A 20,839-nucleotide genomic window follows, 5' to 3' on the forward strand; every position below is an offset into this window, starting at 1 on the left:
TGTTACACAGAGCACTGCTTCCTTTTGCACTCCTCTGGAGTCCTTTGACTAAGACAGCAAATGTTTATATAGCTCAAAAGTAGCAAACATTTGATCTATTTTCAACTTTCTTTAGTGCCAACCAGCAGCAGCAAAAGTGTGATTTTGCTGGTGGGTGATCAAACCCTCTGTAGACCATTGGCAAAGGCACCATAAATCACATTTCCAATAATTGCTGCAAAACTGGGAACTTTTCTGAGGACAAAATAAGAAGATTAAGGAAGATGTCCCAAAATTAAGGTCTTCCCCTATAAATTAATTTAAGAGAATATTTAGATTGAATATTGCTGACAGGGTGTAATTATTCTTATCGAGAACATACGATTCTCTCTCTACATGGTATTTGTGTGCATTGCTTCATAAGCTTGAGAAATAGTGGTGAAGAGATTAATTAATGCTAGTTAATATTGCAAAAGGAATGCTAGTTAATATCTCAAAAGGAATACTGATCTTAGTATTAAGTTCTCACTAATGAAAGAACCAATTTAAAAGCCAATTATGTAAAATTTACTCATTCTAACTATCACTTTTACCTGTATAAGTACTTGACCTTTATAGCCCAAGCTTCTGTGCATTAGACGTTTATGAATATTAATTCCAAATAAAATGGACATTAATTTTATTGCTATTTGATTTTTGTTCCTCAGTCTAATATCTTCCCATTAATTGCTCTTACATCCGTTTAAACCAGATGTGTCCAGAATTAATATTAATATATTTCACTGGATGTCTATTAAAAGCCTTTATATAGGAGGGACTCCCTAATGAAAGGATAAATATAAGCTGGACTTGAAGTAGCATAGTTACATAGTGGGAAGAACCAGACTAAAGACTTGTTTTTGCCAAAAAACTCTATTACTTGATCACTCACAACTTTGCCCTCATCTCACCCTGCTCCAGCTCTAACCCTTTCTCAGGTCATTCAGTTTATTAACCCAGTAGATGACTAAGTCCAATGCAAAAAAAAAAAAAGAAGAAAAAAAAGAAAAGCAAGATTATTGCTTTGTACTGAGTTAGTGGCTTGAATTGCCCTAGCTCACTTCCTGCGGCACCAGAGCCAGCTCCTGGGAGATGAGAGGTACAATTACACAGTCATGAGCAGGTGTTAGGAGAAATGTGAATGGAGAAGTGGGCATTAAGACCTCTGCTTTTTCTTGGTTATGAACTGTTTGACTGGCTCAATTATATTATTTTTCCCTTAAGAAGCTGTTATATAGATACTGGGTTATTGATGGCCAACACTTTTGATCAAAGGTTGGAGATCAGAAAGATGAAGGGTCTCCTTACAGACTCCAAATGAATAGGGTGACATTTGGTAGGAGGTCTTTGAAAGAGGAAGAAGGAAGCTGGAAGATGTAGGCAGGCTTCAGTATGGCCCAGGAAGACAACAGTGGCCATGAAGTAGCTCCTCTTTGGGCACTGTTCTGGCTAGAGGAGTTTACAAAGAGATTTCTGAACAAGGAGAATGCCTATATGTTATATAAGATAAACTACAGCTCAAAAAAACAGGACATTGTACAAATCCTTGCGTATGAATGCGGGATCACTGGTCCTACCTGAATTACCCCCCAAGACTCTAAATTTTGACTGTCCATTTGGCCTTAAGACAGGAATAACATTATTATTAGCACACTTCCTTGTAGACTTGCCAGACATTGGGGTTTCAAGGTTTAGGTCAGAGTAAGCCAGGTTACTGGAAGTTTTCCAGCATATAGCTGGTGCAGCTGTATACTCCTTGCTATAATTGCTGGCGGGGGTGGGGTGAGTGTGGAGATGATATCTATTCCCACTAAATTAGTATGTGAAATAGCACTCAGTGCTATTGTTAGCACAGAGGGATTTGTATTTAATGCTATAGGGAGACCTGTAAATAAAACAAAACAAAAGACATGGTGAAAATCCATTTCCTTTTTTTCCCTTCTTCCTCTACCCTGCATTATCTTCTGGAGCTCACAAGCTAAATAGGGGAAAACAGATAATCATGTAGACTTAGACAGATGTACCTTTTCTCTCCTAAATCTTTCAGGCAAAACCATACAGCTTATCTAAAGAATGAAAAGCTGGATTCTACTACTGGCTATTGTAGTCAGCACAGCAGAAACACAAAAGCAGGACGTGTGTACCCAAGGGTATCCTGGTATCCCTGGCAATCCTGGGCACAATGGCATACCTGGTCGGGATGGACGTGACGGTTCAAAAGGCGACAAGGGGGATACAGGTACTATGTTCAGAATAAATGAGTTAATGTATCAAATGCAATATCGTTAGTTCTCAAAGTTGTCTATAGTCACTCTGCATTAATGGCATTATTCTGCCTAGCCTTCAGAAAACATCTCAGACATTTGTCCTTTACTTGTTTGAAGAAGGAAATATAAAAAAGACCTAATTATGAAAGCAAGACAGCTAATACTATTGAGAGGTCAGGTCCATGGGATCCTACACACTCCAAAGCAAGTGTGCCTACCTGCTGTAACTCAAGAGCCACGAGAGTGAAGTTCAGGAATAGAGACCATTGAAAAAATGTGTAGGATTCATGTCTGCTCTAACAGACTATAATAGAGATTTATGTGTTATACTGAAGACAGAGTTAATATTCTCAGCCTCCTAAAGCTAATAATTCCTATAGTACCTTAAGCCTCTGGATAAGGATGGCACTTGCATCCACACTGGAATATCAAGACCAGGGTTGCACAAGGTGATAAATCTGTGAACATGCAGACACATAACACTTCATCTGAAGTGTCATGATGCCAGAATGAAAAACACAGGACAAATGCAAATCTGCTGCTTCAAATTTGTTCGCATAATTTTCAGCGGGAACTTTTCCCTGACCGGCTTTATGTCAGGTCAGCTATTGAGTGGCATCATGCAGGTCGCTTTATGGCTTAATGCACAAAACTGTCACAAATGCGGGCTAACTCAGCTGCACAAATCAATCCAGATCAAACTTGTACTTACACGATAAACCCTTCTACGGAGTCCTGATCCTAAGGATTGTGAATCACAGCTCTTTTCAGTGGAGTACATAACCTAGTACATAAAGCAAACCGAGGTCAACAATCAAAAATAAATTAAAATGTACTTAAATGTTTTACTATGTCTTTCAAGCTAGTGGAAATGTCTGCCTTTAATAGACTGGGTTGCTAGTGCAATCACACAACCAAAAGCTAATGCTTCACCTGCTTCACCAGAGAAGTAAGTGCCTCCACAGAAAGGGTATGCCGCAGAATCAGCGCTGAAGGTGTAGTTTGATGTGCATTTCTTTAATGGCTATGCTGGCACAAGCATGACCATTTCATGGTCACGATCCATTTCATGGATCCTCTACCAGATGCTTTTACCACCCCTTGACTCTTCTCCCTTATGAACCACAACCGTTTGTGTGGCTACACAGTAAATTACATCAGCTGAAAAATAATCAGCACTTTTATTTTGGGCAATGAAGAGTTACTTGCTGCTTATTGCCTGCCCTGGACCACTGAAAGACAAGTCTACCCACTTTAGTATTTACCTCAGTGCTTGCTAAAGAGTTATTTTAAAATCTCTTGTTTATAAAATGATTCACAGAGTTCTCTGCCAAGCAATCACTTACATGCTCCTTTAGGTTTCTCTGTCCTAGCCTGGCTAACATCAGAACCTTTTAAAACCTAGAAACAAACAAACAAAAAAATTCGTGAGGTTCTTAACAGGCATGTACAACTGACTGCCTTCTTTTTCTATATGCCGGAGTCCAGGAAAACCTAAAACCGGAAAATCTAGAGCTTACTTATAATTTCTTTTATAACGCTCCTCTCTACTCCAGTGAGTTATTACATGATATCACCGGCTTCTGATAAAGCCCTCAACTTTTTTTTTCCTAAATTAAGCTGTCATGATGACTGTTCCAAGTATTCTTTGTTTGAACAAATTGGGGCAACTGTACCATTCTTTATATTGTATACTTATGTTGCATGTACATATACCTTTGCAGCTAAATACATGAGACTTCGTTTTGTTTCACGTCGATGAAATTTCAGCAAATGCTGGACTATGCCCATTGTGCAGCAGAAAACTGCTAAAGAGCTGTTCTCTAGTCCATATTGTGGGAGAGCTACCCTTGGAATATGGTTACATCCAAACTGCCAACTCTTTTTTCTTCCATTGTGTTCTGGATGCAAATCCATGTATGTGATCACACACCTCCTCATCACTTGTGATGTTACTCCAAAAAAGACTTGTATAATTGCTTTCTTTAGAGCACTGGAGGGCTGTGCCATGCTAAATACAGGGAATAAGAGCATGAATGCCTTCCTCGGATCTACAGACAATATTATTCCACTGTAATGTTTCATCACCGTTGGCCAGACTCCTGCAGATGTATTTTCTTGAGAGGGGCATTTACCATTGTTTCACTACTAGGCTTCCTGTCACTCTAAAGCTTCTTGCTGAATGCAGCTTCCTCACTCCTTTTCTTGCTGGTATCTTCCATAGATGGAGGCAACAATAGGACAAGAGGTTTTCATATTGGTGGTGCTGAGCAGGGTACTTCAATACCCTATCTCTTTATGCCAAGAATTCCCTCTATCTCAGAAAAGCACCACTCTCAAGCAGAGTTTCTGTGCTCTCTGACAATCTCCAAAAATATCAGCAGTGGCACCCTCTAAAAATCAAGAATAAGACTACTCTTTCCATTACCATTTAGCCAGGCTTGAAAGAGGAAGGATTAGAGAAGGAATCAACCCAAGTTTTCTGGTAATTTAACTGTTTAATGAAGATCTGTTTTTCTCTTCTGTACTAGGCGAAGCAGGACTTCCTGGCAGTCCAGGGAAAGATGGTGCAAATGGAGAGAAAGGTGAACGAGGTCAGAGAAGAAGTATTTAAGTTTATTACTTGTCTATCAACCACTACCCCTGTGTTTGTGCACTGCTTTTCTCAGAGGCTGACCGTAAAATGTCACTTTTCAGTTCATTGCTGCTGTTAAATACACTCAGTTGTAAATTGAGAACAGTAGACTGTAGCTACAGTGTTATCAGAAGCCAGAGGCTCTTATGCAGAAATGATCAGCTTATTTTCCTGATTGATAGAGTATATGATCATAGAATCATAGAATGGTTAGGGTTGGAAGGGACCTTCAAAGGTCATCTAGTCCAACCCCCCTGCAAGAAGCAGGGACATCTTTGACTAGATCAGGTTGCTCAGAGCCTCATCCAACCTGGCCTTGAATGTTTCCAGGGACAGGACATCCACCACCTCTCTGGGCAACTCGTGCCAGTGTTCCACCACCCTCATTGTGAAACATTTCTTCCTTATATCTAGTTTAAATCTGCCTCCTTCTAGTTTAAAACCATTACCCCTCGTCCTATCACAACAGGCCCTGCTGAAGAGTTTCTCCCCATCTTTCCTGTAGGCCCCCGTGAGGTACTCGAAGGCTGCTATAAGGTCTCCCCAGAGCCTCCTCTTCTGCAGGCTGAACAGCCCCAACTCTCTCAGCCTGTCCTCATAGGAGAGGTGCTCCAGCCCTCTGATCATCTTTGTGGCCCTCCTCTGGACTTACTCCAACAGGTCCATGTCCTTCTTATGTTGGGGGCTCCAGAGCTGGATGCAGTCCTCCAGGTGCAGTCTCATGAGAGCAGAATTGAGGGGAGAATCACCTCCCTTGACCTGCTGGCCATGCTTCTTTTGATATAACTCAGGATGAAGTTGGCTTTCTGGGCTGCAAGCACACATTGTTGGCTCATGTTGAGCTTCATTATGGTATTTTTTGTCTATCAACCGCTAGCATGCCCTTCACATCATGAGACCTTCACCTTCAAACCATTGTGCAGCAACTGGAGAACATTCAAAGGCTTAGAGCTTCAATTTAAGACTGGATGAAGGATAATTTGAGTATGTGGTAGCAAATAACAAGGACAAAAAAGCCTTTAGTTGCACTTCAGTATCAATCTAGGTAGCCCAAGCAAAGTTCCATCATGTAGAAATTATAGAAACATATGGCAAGCAAGTCCTGAGTGTTGTCCAAATAAAACCTTCCTCTGATTAAATTGCAAACCATCTTCTATATTTTGTATACCAAAGGCTGAAAACAAAAGTCTGGACAGATGCTGCTTGTGCCTGAGATTATGTGAGATGTAAGTGCTACCATCAGCCTCTAGACAAATCACACCTTCCTTTCTTTGAGTGTATTCTTGCTGCTCTCAGCCAGCGCACCTGTTTTCTAACACAATAGCAGGTTCTTCAGATGTTATGCTTATCCTGCACTTAAATGTATGAGAAATCATATGTACAGTGAGCACAGTATGTACAGTGGTGACACACACCTACACAGATATGTCTTTGTGCTGAAACTCATGTTGTGCCCCACTAATCCAGTGGAAGATCACTAGAAAGTGTCTGCTTTTGTCGTTTATTTTTCCCCCATTTAGGAGCCAATGGGACTGTTGAAGAGAAGGGGAACAAAGGAGATAAAGGAGAAAGAGGACGACCTGGGAAATTGGGACCAAAAGGAATTATAGGGTCAGTGGGTTACAAAGGCCAGAAGGGAGAGCTGGGACTGCAAGGACAAAAGGGGTTAAAAGGAGACATTGGGCCCATAGGTCCAAAAGGAGCAAAGGGTGAAATTGGCCATCCTGGAAGAGTTGGTTTCCCAGGGCCAATTGGCCCAACTGGTAATCCAGGTCCTAAAGGTAATACTGGAGATCTGGGGCCACAGGGTAATCCAGGAGTTCAGGGGGAAAGAGGCTTGAAAGGAGACAGAGGAGATAAGGGGAATGTAGGTGCCCCAGCCATCCTCCCAAGGAGTGCTTTCAGTGTTGGCCTTACAATCGCCACCAAATTTCCCCCCCCGAATCGCCCGATCAAGTTTGACAAGGTGCTGTATAATGGTCTAAATGACTACAACCCAGCTACTGGCAAATTCACCTGCAAATACCCTGGTGTTTACTATTTCACCTACCACATCACTGTCTACTCAAGGAACGTCAGAGTAGCTCTTGTTAAAAATGGCATCAAGATGCTGCACACGGTGGACAGGTACCAGAGTGGAGAGGACCAGGCCTCGGGAGCCGCCATTCTTGAGCTACAGGGAGGAGATGAGGTGTGGCTGCAGGCTCACCAAGGAGAGACTTTCAACGGGCTGTTTGCAGATGCTGATGATGATACCACCTTCACTGGGTTTCTCCTGTTCAGCACCTCTGACCTGCTGGAGCCGCTGCCATCACCCTCCACGTAACTCCAAGTTATCTGTGGATGCTGTATGTCTGTGTCCTTCAGTCCTCCCTAATAAAGTTGTAATCTGCTGGCCAATTTCTACTGGATTCTCTACTGGAGAACAGTAATCATCCAGAGAGGTACACTGAAGGCTGAAAGGGAGATGTGAGACTGCAGGGCAGGTTGGGACCAGCTAGATACCGCCCTAAAAGCTGAGTAAAATTTTTTTTTGACTGCTGAAGTCATCACAGTGGGAAGGTGCAGGATCACACTACTTGTATCTGTAGGAAATCAGGCCAACTGCTCATTGCACAAGTTATTGTACTGAAGGTTTCATGACCACCTGCTAAAACACAGCTCAGGGCTTCAAAGCCATACTCGGAAGAGTTTGTTAAACACGTTCTTGTCCCAGTCACAAGGTACCAAGTGTTTATTCATTAAACTGTCCTAACCTACTGTTGTCAGCTTTGTTTTTCAAAATAAAAAAAAAAAAGTTCTTAATGTGCATAAACCATTTTTATGGCTGCCGTTGCAGTACAGTTGGTTTCAGGAATGGCTCCTGCACAAGACAGGACAACTTTTCAAGCTGGGCTTGATGCATCACTGGTTTGGTGACTTATTGCAGTTATACAGGGATGCGTACACCAGTTCTGAAGGACAAATGTTTTAAAAGAAAGTGGGAGGAAAAAAAGGATAAAATTTCAAGTTCTGGAATTATAACATGCGGGTCTCTGCGATCTTGTATAAACATTAAGCAGCAGTTACTTCCAAGTCAGTTTATATCTTTCTAGGTGACATGCATAGATGAACTTCAAAATAATTTTTAAACTTGGAATTAGTGTAGTATGAAATAAATAATCTCTTTGTGGGCGTATCTAACAGAAAAAAGAAGGGTGAGTTGGCACTTGGATGGCTGCATGAAAAGAAGCGTGGCCAGCAGGTCAAGGGAGGAGATTCTGCCCCTCTACTCTGCTCTCATGAGACCCCATCTGCAGTACTGCATCCAGCTCTGAAGCCCCCAACATAAGAAGGACATGGACCTGTTGGAGTAAGTCCAGAGGAGGGCCACAAAGATGACCAGAGGGCTGGAGCACCTCTCCTATGAGGACAGGCTGAGAGAGTTGGGGCTGTTCAGCCTGCAGAAGAGGAGGCTCTGGGGAGACCTTATAGCAGCCTTCCAGTACCTCACGGGGGCCTACAGGAAAGATGGGGAGAAACTCTTCAGCAGGGCCTGTTGTGATAGGACGAGGGGTAATGGTTTTAAACTAGAAGGAGGCAGATTTAAACTAGATATAAGGAAGAAATGTTTCACAATGAGGGTGGTGGAACACTGGCACGAGTTGCCCAGAGAGGTGGTGGATGTCCTGTCCCTGGAAACATTCAAGGCCAGGTTGGATGAGGCTCTGAGCAACCTGATCTAGTCAAAGATGTCCCTGCTTCTTGCAGGGGGGTTGGACTGGATGACCTTTGAAGGTCCTTTCCAATACAAACTATTCCATGATTCTATAATTTTTTTTTTCTTTTCTTCCTTTTCCCCTAAACCTCAAAAATACAACAGAAGATGCTGTTAAGTCTCACTCCCTCCCCTTTAAAAGAGTAAAACAGGGATGCCAGCCGACACGGGTCAGCATCACGGAATTCTGTGCTAACGCGAAGTAAGAGCACGAGGGCAAACTTCGCACCGCCCCAGCACCGCTGCCAGCGAGGGAAGGAAACGGGGACACCTCCCCGCCTTGAACCCCGGGTACGAACAACAGACCCAAACACGACCACGGCGGGCCGGGTTTCTTCAGGAAAACCAGCTGCACTGCTCATGCCAGCTGAACTGCAGTGAGGGAGGGTTCAGAGAGGGCAGGGTTATGTGAATTTAACTGGAAAACACGCAGGGGACACTCCAGCCGGCGAAGGACGCCCCTCTTCCCCCAGCGCCCGCCAGCCTCCGCGGGCCTCTGGCAAAGCCCAACCCGCCGGCCGGGGCCTTCCCTTCCCCGCCCCGCAGCGCCGAGCCGGGCCACGCCGCGCCCCCACCGCCCGCACAGGCGGCCTCCGCCCCGGAACGGCAGGGCAGGGGAGGCAGGAGGCGGGCTGAGGAGAAGGGGGGAGCTCTGCCTGCTCCTCCCCCAAGCCCGGACGCGCGGAGGCGTGGGCCGAGGCGGGAGCGGCTGGGCCTGCTGTGGCGGCCCGCTGTGCTCCGCCATGCTGACGGGCTGCCGGCGGGCGCTGCCGGCGGCGCTGGGCCGGGCGCTGCGGGGCCAGGCGGCGGGGCTGGGCGGCCGGGCCGTCAGCACCAGCTGGTGCCCGGTGGGCGCCGCCTTCGATGCGAAGCAGCAGCAGCAGCTGCGGGGCAGCGCGGCGGGGAGGGAGACGGTGAGCGGCGGGAGAGGAGGGAGGGGCCCACGGCGGGCAGGAGCGGCCCTGGTTGCCCGCAGCCCTGCGCTTGGCTGTTTCTCTGTGTAATTTTGTGGTTTAAAACTTAAATCGCGGTGGCGGGGACAGCCGAGGCTGTTTTCAGAGGATCAGGCGGCTACATCATTGTAAGGGTTTGTTTTGGTTGTAATGAAGAATTCGTGCTGTCTTCTGGGTGCACAAGAGTTTGAAAGTCACGGCCTTGTTTATTGAAACGTTTGCTTAGAGCCTCAGTAGAGACCATGTGTATATATAGGTATATATACATATCTGTGCATTGCCCCATCCCCTCCCAGCCTTTACCTGGCTGTGTCTTTTTTAATCGGTGTCACGCCAATGCACTTTGGCAGCGCTTCAGAATCAGCTCGACTGTAGACCTCCTCTTGCCTGGATATCACTCTTGACACTTGGTTGCTTGTGGCAGAAAAGTGTTTATTTGCTGGGTTGGTGAGACTCAGGCTTTTTGATTTATTTCTTTTTAGGGGGATTCTGGTAGGTTTTTTAATGAGAGTCCTAGGAATCTTAAACCAAGTTCCCGGACAGCGTAAGGTGTGCGCTTTCAATGGCACAGTGCATGCAGACACACAGGGGTACTTAACACTAGTAAAATCCAGGTGTTAGTCTGCTGGCTCAGCTAGTCCTGCCATGGTGCCCAGGCGGGTGAAGCTGTTTGACTCTGGGACTCAGGGATTCGTTGAGGAGAAGTATGACCTCTGTTCATAATCCAGCACTTGTTTGGGAAACTTTTCTTCTGGCGCTCCTGCCTCTGCGAGCACACTGGTGTAAGCCTTGCTCCGGGAAATAATCCAGTTAAATGTTGCGCATTTGCCTGTTTTAGGGAATGATTTCTGGATTCACTTGGTCCATTGGACAGGATGTAGAGTTCTCTGTGAATAAAGATGCATATTTCAGGCTTGCAGAGAGGCTGTGACAGGTAGGGTATAAATGCTGAGGCCAAGCAAAGAGAAGAATGCTGCAGCCATGCAGCCACACTTAAAGAACACAGAGACCTGCACCGGGTTTCATTTTTGTGTATGTTTTTAATCTTTATGTCAAACTTGTTGTCACATGGATGAGGAGCTCCATGGCTAATTTATCTCTGAGAGAAGATCCCTCCTGTTCACAGAGGATTACATGCAGAGGAGGAGCTCACTTGGGAGGGTGAATGGTTATGTAGGGCAGCAGGAAGACAAGGAGCTCTTTGGGACATGGCAGGACACTGCATCAGCTGTCTGAGGATCTAAGTGAAGGGGCAGTCTTGAGTCTTTTATACAGCGAGCATTATTGAAGAGTGGTGTAGTGTATGTATATTTATGTATAAATACATGGTACATGTATGTTTGTGTGCAAATGTTTATATTCAGGTGTATATACATTAAAATATCTTTTTTTGTTTTTCATTTCAGTCCAGTTCCTGTTCCCAAATAATAAATTAAAACATGAGAAGTGAGAGAAGAGGGTTTCTGTTTTAGAGTCAATTTACAGTAAGAGCATTGGGGGAAAAAAAGGCAGTTTTATCAACAGCAACAGAAAGAAAATAGGAAAAAGCAACTTGGAATGTCCCAAAGAGTTATGTTAGGTGATGCTTTTGCTTCACGTTATATACTTTTACAGGCAAGCTGTCAGTTTGTAGCTTTTAATTTTATTTGGATAAATACTTTAAGCTACATGCAAATCTGCAACTCTGCCACTGGCTGTTGTAACACAGAGAATTTGCAGAAGGTGCATTGTAAAATGACTGGCCCACAGATTTTCAAATCCGGATCGTGATTTTTAGATGCTGAGGTTAAATTTGGGAAGGGATGGATGTTGTGTGAAATGGTGTGCCTTGTACCATTAGATGCCGTTATTAAGAGATAAAGAGATGCTCATGTTGCAGTTGGGTAGTTGCAAAGGGAGTGTGTTGCTTGCAGAGATGCTGATTATCTTAAATTAATTTTTTTTTTTACTGTTGTAAGTCTGTATTGTGGAACTTCTCTAGCAAGTAGTGTTAGCAATTTTGTTTGATCTGCAGTAGAACCTCTTTAACTCTCTTCCACAAATGCAGAACATAACTCCTGCCTGTGTCTACCCTGCCTGAATCAATGTGTTTACCCTGCCCTGTTGGACAGGGCCAGGCTTGGTGAGAGCTTCAGGAATAAAACTGTTCTCGTCATAAGATTTTTTGGTTGTTGCTGATCATTTCTTTGAGATCTGGTTCCAGTATTTGGGGCTCATTTAATGAGCCTGAGACCACTGTCCTGTTGCCTGCAGTCCGCTGATATCTAGGTCTGCTGGCCAACACATTCACTGTTTTGACGTTCCTACTTAGTGCTCACATTCCTTGATAAGTCTGTTTTGCTTCAGAGGGATGACTTTCCCTCATTTTAGAATGTAAATGAACTTCCTATGATTTGTCTGGTGCCCATGCTTTGGAATCGAGATTAAAAATGCTTTGAGAAAAGGATGGTGTAGGAGGTTATGGGGTGGAAGAGGAGAATTTGTGAGGATTTGATGCCAAACTTTTAAGGTTTGCAGAAAACAATCCTGGCTAAAAGAACTTCAGTGAGGTTTTGCTCTGGGAAATTAAGATGTTTTTGTGTGATACCAGTGTCTTTTGATTGATTTTGTGACTATTCTCTCTATAAAGACACTCATGTGGGAACGTTTTAGTGAAGTGCCACAGTATGTTAGCTAGGGTCATTCTGGTAAAATTATGTGGTGATACTTCCATCCTGAAACAAAGGAGCAGAAATCGAGGAGGGTAATAGTAATGTGTTTTCATTGTATTCTGTGCTGCAGGGTCTGTTTGGTGTTCCAGAACTGAGCTGTCCAGAAGGATTTCAGGAAGCACAGGACAAAGCATTGCAAGAATCGGAACAGCTAGTCCGGAAGGCATGTTCAACACCACCTGGGCCAGAGACCGTGATGATCTTTGATCAGCTTTCAGATGCCTTATGCAGAGTAGCAGACTTGGTAAGTTACTTTTTTTCATTATTACCTGAAGCAATTTATTTTAAACTAACTGACTTAATAAGCTTACACCATGTTGTTCCATTTTATGATTGTCTGCACTGCAGTTACTAGTAGATCAGCTCTGGGAGATTTTGTATTAAGACTGAAAATTAAATTGATTGAAAGTTAATTACAAAGAGTTTTATTGAATGATAGGTAGTTACAAATCCTGTCAAACTGTACAGTTAATTTTAAGACAGGTGTAAAAATAGTATAAAGAAAAATAACTCAGAATTGTATTTCTGCTGTAATTTTAATACGTAAGCTTTCCAGCGTGACTTACCTTATGGAAAACATGGGATTGCTCTTGAAGTTAAAGCTGAGGTTGCAATACACATGTTTTTAAGTCATGCAAGTTTTTAGGTGAAGGTTTGTAAAGAACTTAAATTAAAAGCGGCAGATGAAACTAAACAGTATTGCCTTTTATTAACACAATAAAAACTGCAGGTATTTCCTAGACTTCAATTGCTGTGGTCCACAGAATTAGAGTACTTTGTCTGATATTCTGTATCGCAAAATGTTAACTTTAACAGAGCACTGCATATTGCTCTCTAGAAACTGATTGCCAGAAGTATGTCTTTTATCAAAGCCTCACTGTTCATTTCAAGGAAGCAGACCCAACCTTCATACTGAAATCAGTACTTAATAAAGAAGTCACTGAATTTTTTTTACTTTGGTTTTCACATTTGAATTTCTCCATGTATTTTCAATTCTCAATTCTTGTTTGTTATTCTTTTGTAGATTCAAGACATCTTTTGTGACAGGCACTTTTTCCTTCTGAAAGTACTTACATGCACTGTCGAATCACTAATTCTCCTTTTGTCTGTTATATAGACTATGCCTAATTCCTCTTAATCAATCAATCCCTCCTAATCAATCTATATCTAACTAAAACACTAATGTCAGAATTCAGTGGTCATAGTTTTGTACGAGTTGGCTGAGTTAAAATTACCTCCTATGTGCTGCTTTCAGGTTTACACATTCAGAGATGCAGAGCTTGCAGAGCTCTGTCTAGAAGCAGTTTGGTAATTGTTATCTGTTGAGAGGAATTTTGAGATTGCCATTCAGCACCTATTCTGTCAATATTATACAGGAATTTAAACAGGGGTTCTAAGGAGTAAAAATCTTAAGTGTATAACATTTGTAAGGTTGCCAACTGCAATGATACTGTTAAACAAAGTCAAGTGTGTGTCGTGTACTTTCTGTAAAATCATGCTGAATGTCTTCAATGTATTCCTAATCTTCAGTTCTTCATCATTTCAATGCCAGAACCTCCCTGACTTCATACTGGCAGTCATGGAAGTCCCTAGCTCCCCAGCCTCCTTTTAGCATCCTTTTCTCTTTCTAAATCTTTTTAAGTATTTAGAGACTTACTAAAAGTTAGTAAGTCAAATAAAAACCCTGTTCTGAATCCAAAAACTTCTGGGTTTTCTCTTTAAACATATTTCTTCCTACTAGGTAATGATGTTAAAGCATACTTGATGGTCTATCCACAAGAGTAAAAAGGTTTTGAAAACAAACCCTCTATGCACATTTGGTGGTGTGTTTTCTTAACTGTGAATTTTTGTTTTAAAAATCTCCTGTAATAACATTTAAATACATTAGAGTATCTCTTAAGTTGTAAAGACTCTAAGATACTCACCATGCTAAAATGTTTCTAAGAAGTGTATGGATTAAAGTTATTTTTTGGAGAGACACATTCACTATCTGGTTTAATAGTTATCGCACAGTTTTCCATTAAGCTTTATTTTTTAGGGAAAAAGAAAGTAAATTCTGCAAATAGATTGCAGAGAACTGTAGAAATAAATGTTAATGTAAGTTGAACTACTTGAGTGCAACTTTGTTTATAATTCAATATTTTTTTATTTGTCTTTTTGCCTCACTGTTTTCATCTTTTACTATGTCAGGCTGATTTTGTGAAAATTGCCCATCCTGACTTTGCATTCAGAGAGGCTGCTGAAGAAGCCTGCAGGAACATTGGTACTGTGGTAGAAAAGTATGTTTTCTTCTTTTTTTTTTTCTTTTCTGTTTCCATATGCATCTTTAAAACTTACTGTGTGATCATCTATGAAAACAGCCATCAACAAAAAATATGTAGGAAGGATTTGTATGTGACAGCAAAGTGTCAGTCTTGCTGTTACAGATATTTAAGGATTTAGCTTCATTACAGTATTTCATGAAAGGTTACTTTATTTTAGTTTCAGTTTGTGTTCTGAACAGTTTGTAAGTGTTCTGGTTTTGTTTAGTGAAGGGGGACTATGGTGGTAGCTTCTGTAGGAAACTGCTAGAAGTTGCTCCCCTTTGTTCAGTGGACTCGGCCAGGCCTAGGGCAGACCCGCTGCTGGCCAAGGCTGAGCCGATTGGTAGCAGAATGTTCCGTGATAACGCCTCAAGGGGAAAACAGAAAAAAAAAAAAAAAAAAAAAAGAGAAGAAGATGTGAAGATGTTGAGTGGGGCCAGAGAGGGGGAGCCGCGAGCCTCGTGGGCCTTGCAGGCCTCACTTTCTGGCCTCCCGTCAGGCGGCCGACTGGGCCTGACTTGGCCCGGCCTGGCTGCAAGAAGTGGAGAGAAGATGAGATGTGAAGTGATCCTGAGACTCGTCTGCCTGCCGATTGTGAAGAATTTCTTGTGAGAGGAATGGCTGCAAACGCCAAGGTCAGTTCAGAAGGAGGCGGAGGAGTAATGCTGCTCCTGGCCAAGATTCCCCTGCAGCCTGTGGTGACGTCCATGGTGGAGCAGGCTGTCCCCCTGCAGCCCATGGAGGTCCATGGAGGAGCAGAGATCCACCTGCAGCCTGTGGAGGACCCCACGCTGGAGCAGGTGGAGGCCTGAAGGAGGCTGTGGCCCGTGGAGGACCAGCTGGGGCAGCCATTCTGGAGGGACTGCACTCCATGGAAGAGATGACCCACGCCGGAGCAGTTTCATGCAGGACTGTGGTCCGTGGGAGAGACCCCACGCTGGAGCAGGGGAGGAATGTGAGGAGTTCTTTCCCCAGTGATGAAGCAGCAGCGTAAAACAACATGTGATGAACTGACCGCAACCCCCATTCCCTCTTCCCCCCTGTGCCGTTCGTTGCGGGGGAAGGTGGTAGAGATAATGTTAAGCCCGGGAAGAGGGAGGGGTGGGGGAAAGTTATCTTGTTCTCTGTCTCATTATCCTGCTGTTTTTAGTAATAAATGAATAGTTTTCCCCAAGTCGAGTCTGTTTTGCCCGTGACGGTAACTTTAAGGATTTTCTCCCTGTCCTTATCTCAAGCCTCGAGCCATTTTTCTTATATCATCTCCTCCTATTCTCTCGGAGGGTGGGGGGAGCGAGAGAGAGACTGCGTAGTCTGGTCCTGATCAGGGCTGAACTATGACAGTAAATTATAAACTGACTCCACATCACTGAAACCCATCAAAGACTCAAAGCTACGCTTTTCTAGGACTTGTGACAGTTAACTAGCTGCTGTAAAACACGTGTACAAATTGTTAATTTGTTTTTAAGATTTAAACTGTTATATTTTACAACATTTTTTCTTTTGGTTTGCTGATGTCTTGAGTTCCACCCAGTGAGTGGGATATGTGAAAGCGGAAAGGACGGTCTGCCATTAAAATGAGTGTTTGAGGATGTGTCTGTCAAGGGCCATGGTATATACCTGGTCTACCCTGGCATGCTTGTGCTTTATTTAAAACCTCATTTCTTAGAACATGTTCTTAAAGACCTCTGTTTCTGAAGTTTGGCTATTCTTTGGGTCCTTTTCTTTTTTTCTTTTTTTTAATATCTTCAGTCCTAAATCCTGGAGGTTACCTCTGTGGTCCTTGACTACAGTGAGTTGTAGGCTTCTTAAGTGAAAACTTTACCAAGCAGGACTGTGAAGGTGACCCAGAGTCTGCTGCTTCCCTCAGAATTCCTAATAACAGTGGAGACAGTGACTGGTTGACCCACAGTAAGGTGCAGAGGCAGTGAAGCCTTTTGTACTCTGAGGACAGTAGTGCATCGATTTGTTTAGTGAACCTTGTGACTAACATGGCTAGCTAAAAAGAGAATTCTAAGATTAAATTCAGCAGCAACTGTTGCTTTGGTCTTGACAGCGTGTTTGGGAAATCTTTCACTTGAAACTGGGTTTTTCAAGACTTAGATGCAGCACACCATTTATAACAATACAACTTTAGTATTTGAATACCACTTCAGATTTAAAATTTTTAGAAAGTATTCACAAATTAACCTGAGAGATTCATAAACTATTGTAAATGCTCAAAAACTAGCTGGTTTTGAATGTTCATTTTCATGGGCAAATGGTACCTCTGGGAAACTACTAACAATAGGCATCTGCTTTTAGCCATGTTTTAACAGAGTGCTGGGCTTCTTACTTAGCACCTTCTGAACAGAGCCTTTTGTGAAGTACAGGCGTGATGCGGTGTCGTCTTCTATCTCTGAGTTGGGTATTGGTCATTATTAAGCTCATTTTACAAATGAGGCTGCAGAGGCTTTCTGCACCTCAGATGATTTAAGAGGTTACTGCTCAAGACTCAGACTGGGGGCTGCTGCCCACTGCAGCTATGCTGATGTGTACGTGTGTGTTTCATTCCCCACTGTGATTCCCACCCAGTAATCCAGGTTGACGTACACGCTTGTAGTTAACATGCCAGCAAATCTGATGTGTGGTCTGGCACAGGGACAGTGATGAGCATCTGGAAGTGTTCTGGGGATAGTTAGCTCATAGTCTACTTCAGTGGCAGCCGGCAGCACATTTCTCTGATGACAAACTTTAGCACAGATCTTCCTTTAATGGAGTTGAGTCCTTTCAAAATAAGGATTAAAAAGCAGTTGTCCCACCTTTATGCTCTCACTATGATTATCTTTGTGCATAAAAAATAAACTATCAGTCTTAGACTTGCTTAAGTTTGCCACAAAATGCCGTCCAGAAGTATTTTCCTATGGATACACAAGACCTGTTCTCGTGCCAGTTTGTCCACACATCCTTTGTCCACAAGTTTTGTAGTTTTTAAGTGTGGTTGTGATCCAGAAAGAATTTTGAAAATGCAGTCCTTGGTTTTTAATGTTGTTTCAGTAAATACTAAGTTCTACCTTTGAATAAGTAATACCAAGAGACTGAAATATTAGTGTTTGTTGCTAATGTGTGATTCTTTTACTCTATATCTTTACAGATTAAATACAGATGTCGAACTGTGTCAGAGTTTGAGACGTCTGCTAGCTGATGAAGTTGTTATGAGTTCCCTAGATCCAGAAACCAGGTACTTATTAATGCCTATAGATTCAGATTTTTAGATAGTATATATAATTCCTTATTTTGCTTGTATTTTGTGTTTTGTTAAATTAATTAATACAACTGGAAAACATGCCACATCTCTGTTACTAATCTATTAGTCACTTCTAAATTACCTACACAGGAGTTAGGAAGTTTGTAGTTCCGTAGTCTTGGAGGATGTCTCTGTGACTAGGGCACAAGATACATTTAGGCTAAATAATTGAGTGTGCAAAAACGAAAAAATGAGGACTTAAGATTTTCTGCAACAATACTATTTTGGTTAAAATGAGGTGCTGTACTGTGGTGTTTATGTCAGTGTTTTTAGCAATGAAAGTAGAGAACAGACTATATAATTTGATCTCAATTTATAGAAACTTATTTATATCTTTCAAAATCAGATTATCAGTATATTTTTTAAAAGCTTACTTTATGATTGCTGTAAAATATTTCATTAGCTGCCTATTCAGTTACAGTTTTGAACTATTTCTTTGCTGACATGGTTAGACAAGCTTATCATTTGAGTAAGTTACTTCCTTCTTCCTTCTTTTCCCACAATCGAGGATGTTAGATTTGAAGAGGTCTTTTTCTGATCTGTTGGAATAAAGGAAGTGTCAAATTAAAATTGTAATTGCGCAAATTGCTTAAACCTGTAGATTAATGGAGTGGAATTATTTTGAAGGATATTTTCAATGCAGATAACTAAAATAACTACAAAAGAAAAATCTTATTGCACTGAATAAACATAGAAAGTCTGTGTCTGTAACAACAATACTCGTATAACTGTATTGTTATTCTCTGTAAAAGACATCAAACCTAAATAACTACTGTGGGCAAGATCTGTTAAGAAATTGTGGTTGCTATCAAATGAGGCTGTTTTAACAGGAATTTACTGTATTTTTAGGCGAGTGGCAGAACTTTTTATGTTTGATTTTGAGATCAGTGGCATTCATTTGGATGAAGAAAAGGTAATTTTTGGCTACAGTATATGAACAGAAATTTGCCTAACTACCAAAGACCAGATGATGAAATGTGGGATATGAATCATGTGATTCTGGCCCAGTTTGTCCTTCAAGATTCCCAGTGTCCTCTGTGGAATTTTGTCTTCTCGGAAGTGGTTAATTTTATGTACTTTAAATCACTTCTAAAGTGTGTTTTTTAATGTTGTTTTAGATCTTAGTTGGCTGTTCTTCCCAGATTGGCCCTCATCATTCCTTCGTCTGCTCTGAAGAGTTATAAGCAAGACCTGAGACCCTACTTCCTTTGATTGGTGTCTGCATCAGAGATTTTAAATAAGTGCTTAACTGTCTGGACAGCTTATTTACAGAGGGGAAAAAGCAGCACCCCATGCACTGTGATGACATGTTAATCAAGTAGAGTGTTTTAGAAGGGATCAGGTGTGTGTCCAGACTGTCCTTTGGTGCTCACATAACCAGAATTTGTAAATTTTGTGCACAACTGAATGTCTGGGCATGATCTGATTACATTTCTTGGAGCTTTTCCATGCCTTTGAAGTAGTTAATGATGGGTTTGCCAAAACCATCAGCCATCACCGTGCTTTGTGGTATGGATGCTCTGTTGGATGTCTGTTCATAGCTCACGTGCCTGTACAGACTTAATACCTTGTTTATTGGAGTCATCCCCTCTGAAAAGGGGGGCTCTTCTACCAGATTTATGTGATAAAGTTACTTTGAAGATCATGGCTGTGATGATGTGTTATGACCTGGAAAATGCTTCTAGAGTATATTTTTACAATTACTTTGTACAAAGAACAACTCTGAAACTTGGACTCTGAGTTTTATTTCTGATTTGACTATTGGTTCTACCATGCTTCATCCCCTTTCAGTTACAATTTATCTTGCCTCTTGTTTTTGCTTGCTTTCCTCTTCCTCCTCTGCCTACTCTGCTTTTCTTCTGTTATTTGCTGCTCAGTGTTTCTTTTCGATTCTCATTTCAGACTTTAGAAATCCTTCACTATCATAAATTGAAATTTACTTCTGCTACAAAGAATTTCTGCTTTTTAAAATAAAACTCAGAAGATGTGTTTTAAAGACAGTGGGATGGGAGAGCAGAGATATGCAGGTTTTGTCATTCTTTGGACTTCAAAAGTATGTTGTATCTGTACCCTCAGGCTTTTCTTTTGAGCTATGAACCCACAGGCAATAGAGAGCATACTCTAAAGTTCACTGAAGCAAATTTTACAGTAAGGTTAAATGTGTGAAATACTCTAATGATGGTGATAAAACCCTACATCACAAACTCCTCAGGGAAAGGCTGAAATACCGTAAATGTCTTCCTGTCTCCAGAAAGTAGTGGAATACAAACAGTAACAAGATAACTCTAATTCTGTATCTATTTCAGGATGCTAGCAGGATTATCTGTCTCAATGCTTCTGTGTTTTACATAGCAATCATATCAGGCATAGTTTTATAAATGCTTTACAAGCAGCTAATAGCAAAGCTTGTGTAAATTCTACCTGAACTCCACTGTACACTTTCTTACTGCAGAAACATAGGCATTTTCTTTCAAATTTCAATCCTGTGTGAAATTACAGATCCATATGAGCGTGTGATCTTGTTGACTTCAGCCCTACATTAGGATTTTGTTGATGCTGTAGGTCTAATCTTAAATATTGTCTTTGCTGCTGCATTTCTGGATAAGTCCCTTAGGTTTTAGAAACTTTAAGTTCTGCTTGTACGATGTCTGAAGATAGTATGTATTTTGTACTTTGTTTTTCTTACAGCGTAAAAAGGCAGTCAATCTCAACGTCAGAATATTGGATTTATGTAATGAATTTCTGACAGGAACTCACCTTCCCAACAAGATTGACAAACATGTTTTGCCAGAACATATTCGGTATAATTTTACCGCTGAAGGCAATTACTTACAAGTTGCTGGTCTGCATGCTGATTGTCCCGATGATCTGGTGTGTATTCTCCGAATTTGCTTTGGCATACTCTACAGCAG

At 41.9% G+C, this 20,839-nt stretch overlaps 2 protein-coding genes across 2 annotated transcripts in view; both read left to right on the forward strand.

Moving 5' to 3' along the window:
* Positions 1-2,091: 2,091 nt before the first annotated feature.
* LOC104480566 (uncharacterized) lies at positions 2,092-7,246 on the forward strand. Its single transcript, XM_010121531.2, has 3 exons — positions 2,092-2,257; positions 4,817-4,879; positions 6,441-7,246. Exons 1-3 carry the CDS (start codon positions 2,092-2,094, stop codon positions 7,244-7,246), a joined length of 1,035 nt encoding a protein of 344 aa, XP_010119833.2.
* A 2,152-nt stretch (positions 7,247-9,398) lies between these two features.
* Positions 9,399-20,839, forward strand: part of MIPEP (mitochondrial intermediate peptidase) — a 76,718-nt gene continuing 65,277 nt past the window's right edge. Inside the window, exons 1-6 of the mRNA XM_086742256.1 lie at positions 9,399-9,591; positions 12,412-12,585; positions 14,532-14,620; positions 17,775-17,861; positions 18,777-18,840; positions 20,616-20,798. Coding sequence (XP_086598382.1) covers positions 9,421-9,591; positions 12,412-12,585; positions 14,532-14,620; positions 17,775-17,861; positions 18,777-18,840; positions 20,616-20,798 — 768 coding nt within the window. The 5' untranslated portion in view covers positions 9,399-9,420. The remainder of the gene's footprint in view (positions 9,592-12,411; positions 12,586-14,531; positions 14,621-17,774; positions 17,862-18,776; positions 18,841-20,615; positions 20,799-20,839) is intronic.

The sequence above is a fragment of the Chlamydotis macqueenii genome, chromosome 1 (assembly GCF_036417535.1).
Source record: "Chlamydotis macqueenii isolate bChlMac1 chromosome 1, bChlMac1.mat, whole genome shotgun sequence".
Classification (NCBI taxonomy): domain Eukaryota; kingdom Metazoa; phylum Chordata; class Aves; order Otidiformes; family Otididae; genus Chlamydotis; species Chlamydotis macqueenii.

Excerpts from the sequence above, each read along its gene's own strand:
- LOC104480566 (XM_010121531.2), top strand. The coding sequence starts at position 2,092 with ATGAAAAGCTGGATTCTACTACTGGCTATTGTAGTCAGCACAGCAGAA. Across the intron at positions 2,258-4,816 it reads AGGCGACAAGGGGGATACAG|GCGAAGCAGGACTTCCTGGC; the intron begins GTACTATGTTCA and ends CTTCTGTACTAG. Across the intron at positions 4,880-6,440 it reads TGGAGAGAAAGGTGAACGAG|GAGCCAATGGGACTGTTGAA; the intron begins GTCAGAGAAGAA and ends TCCCCCATTTAG.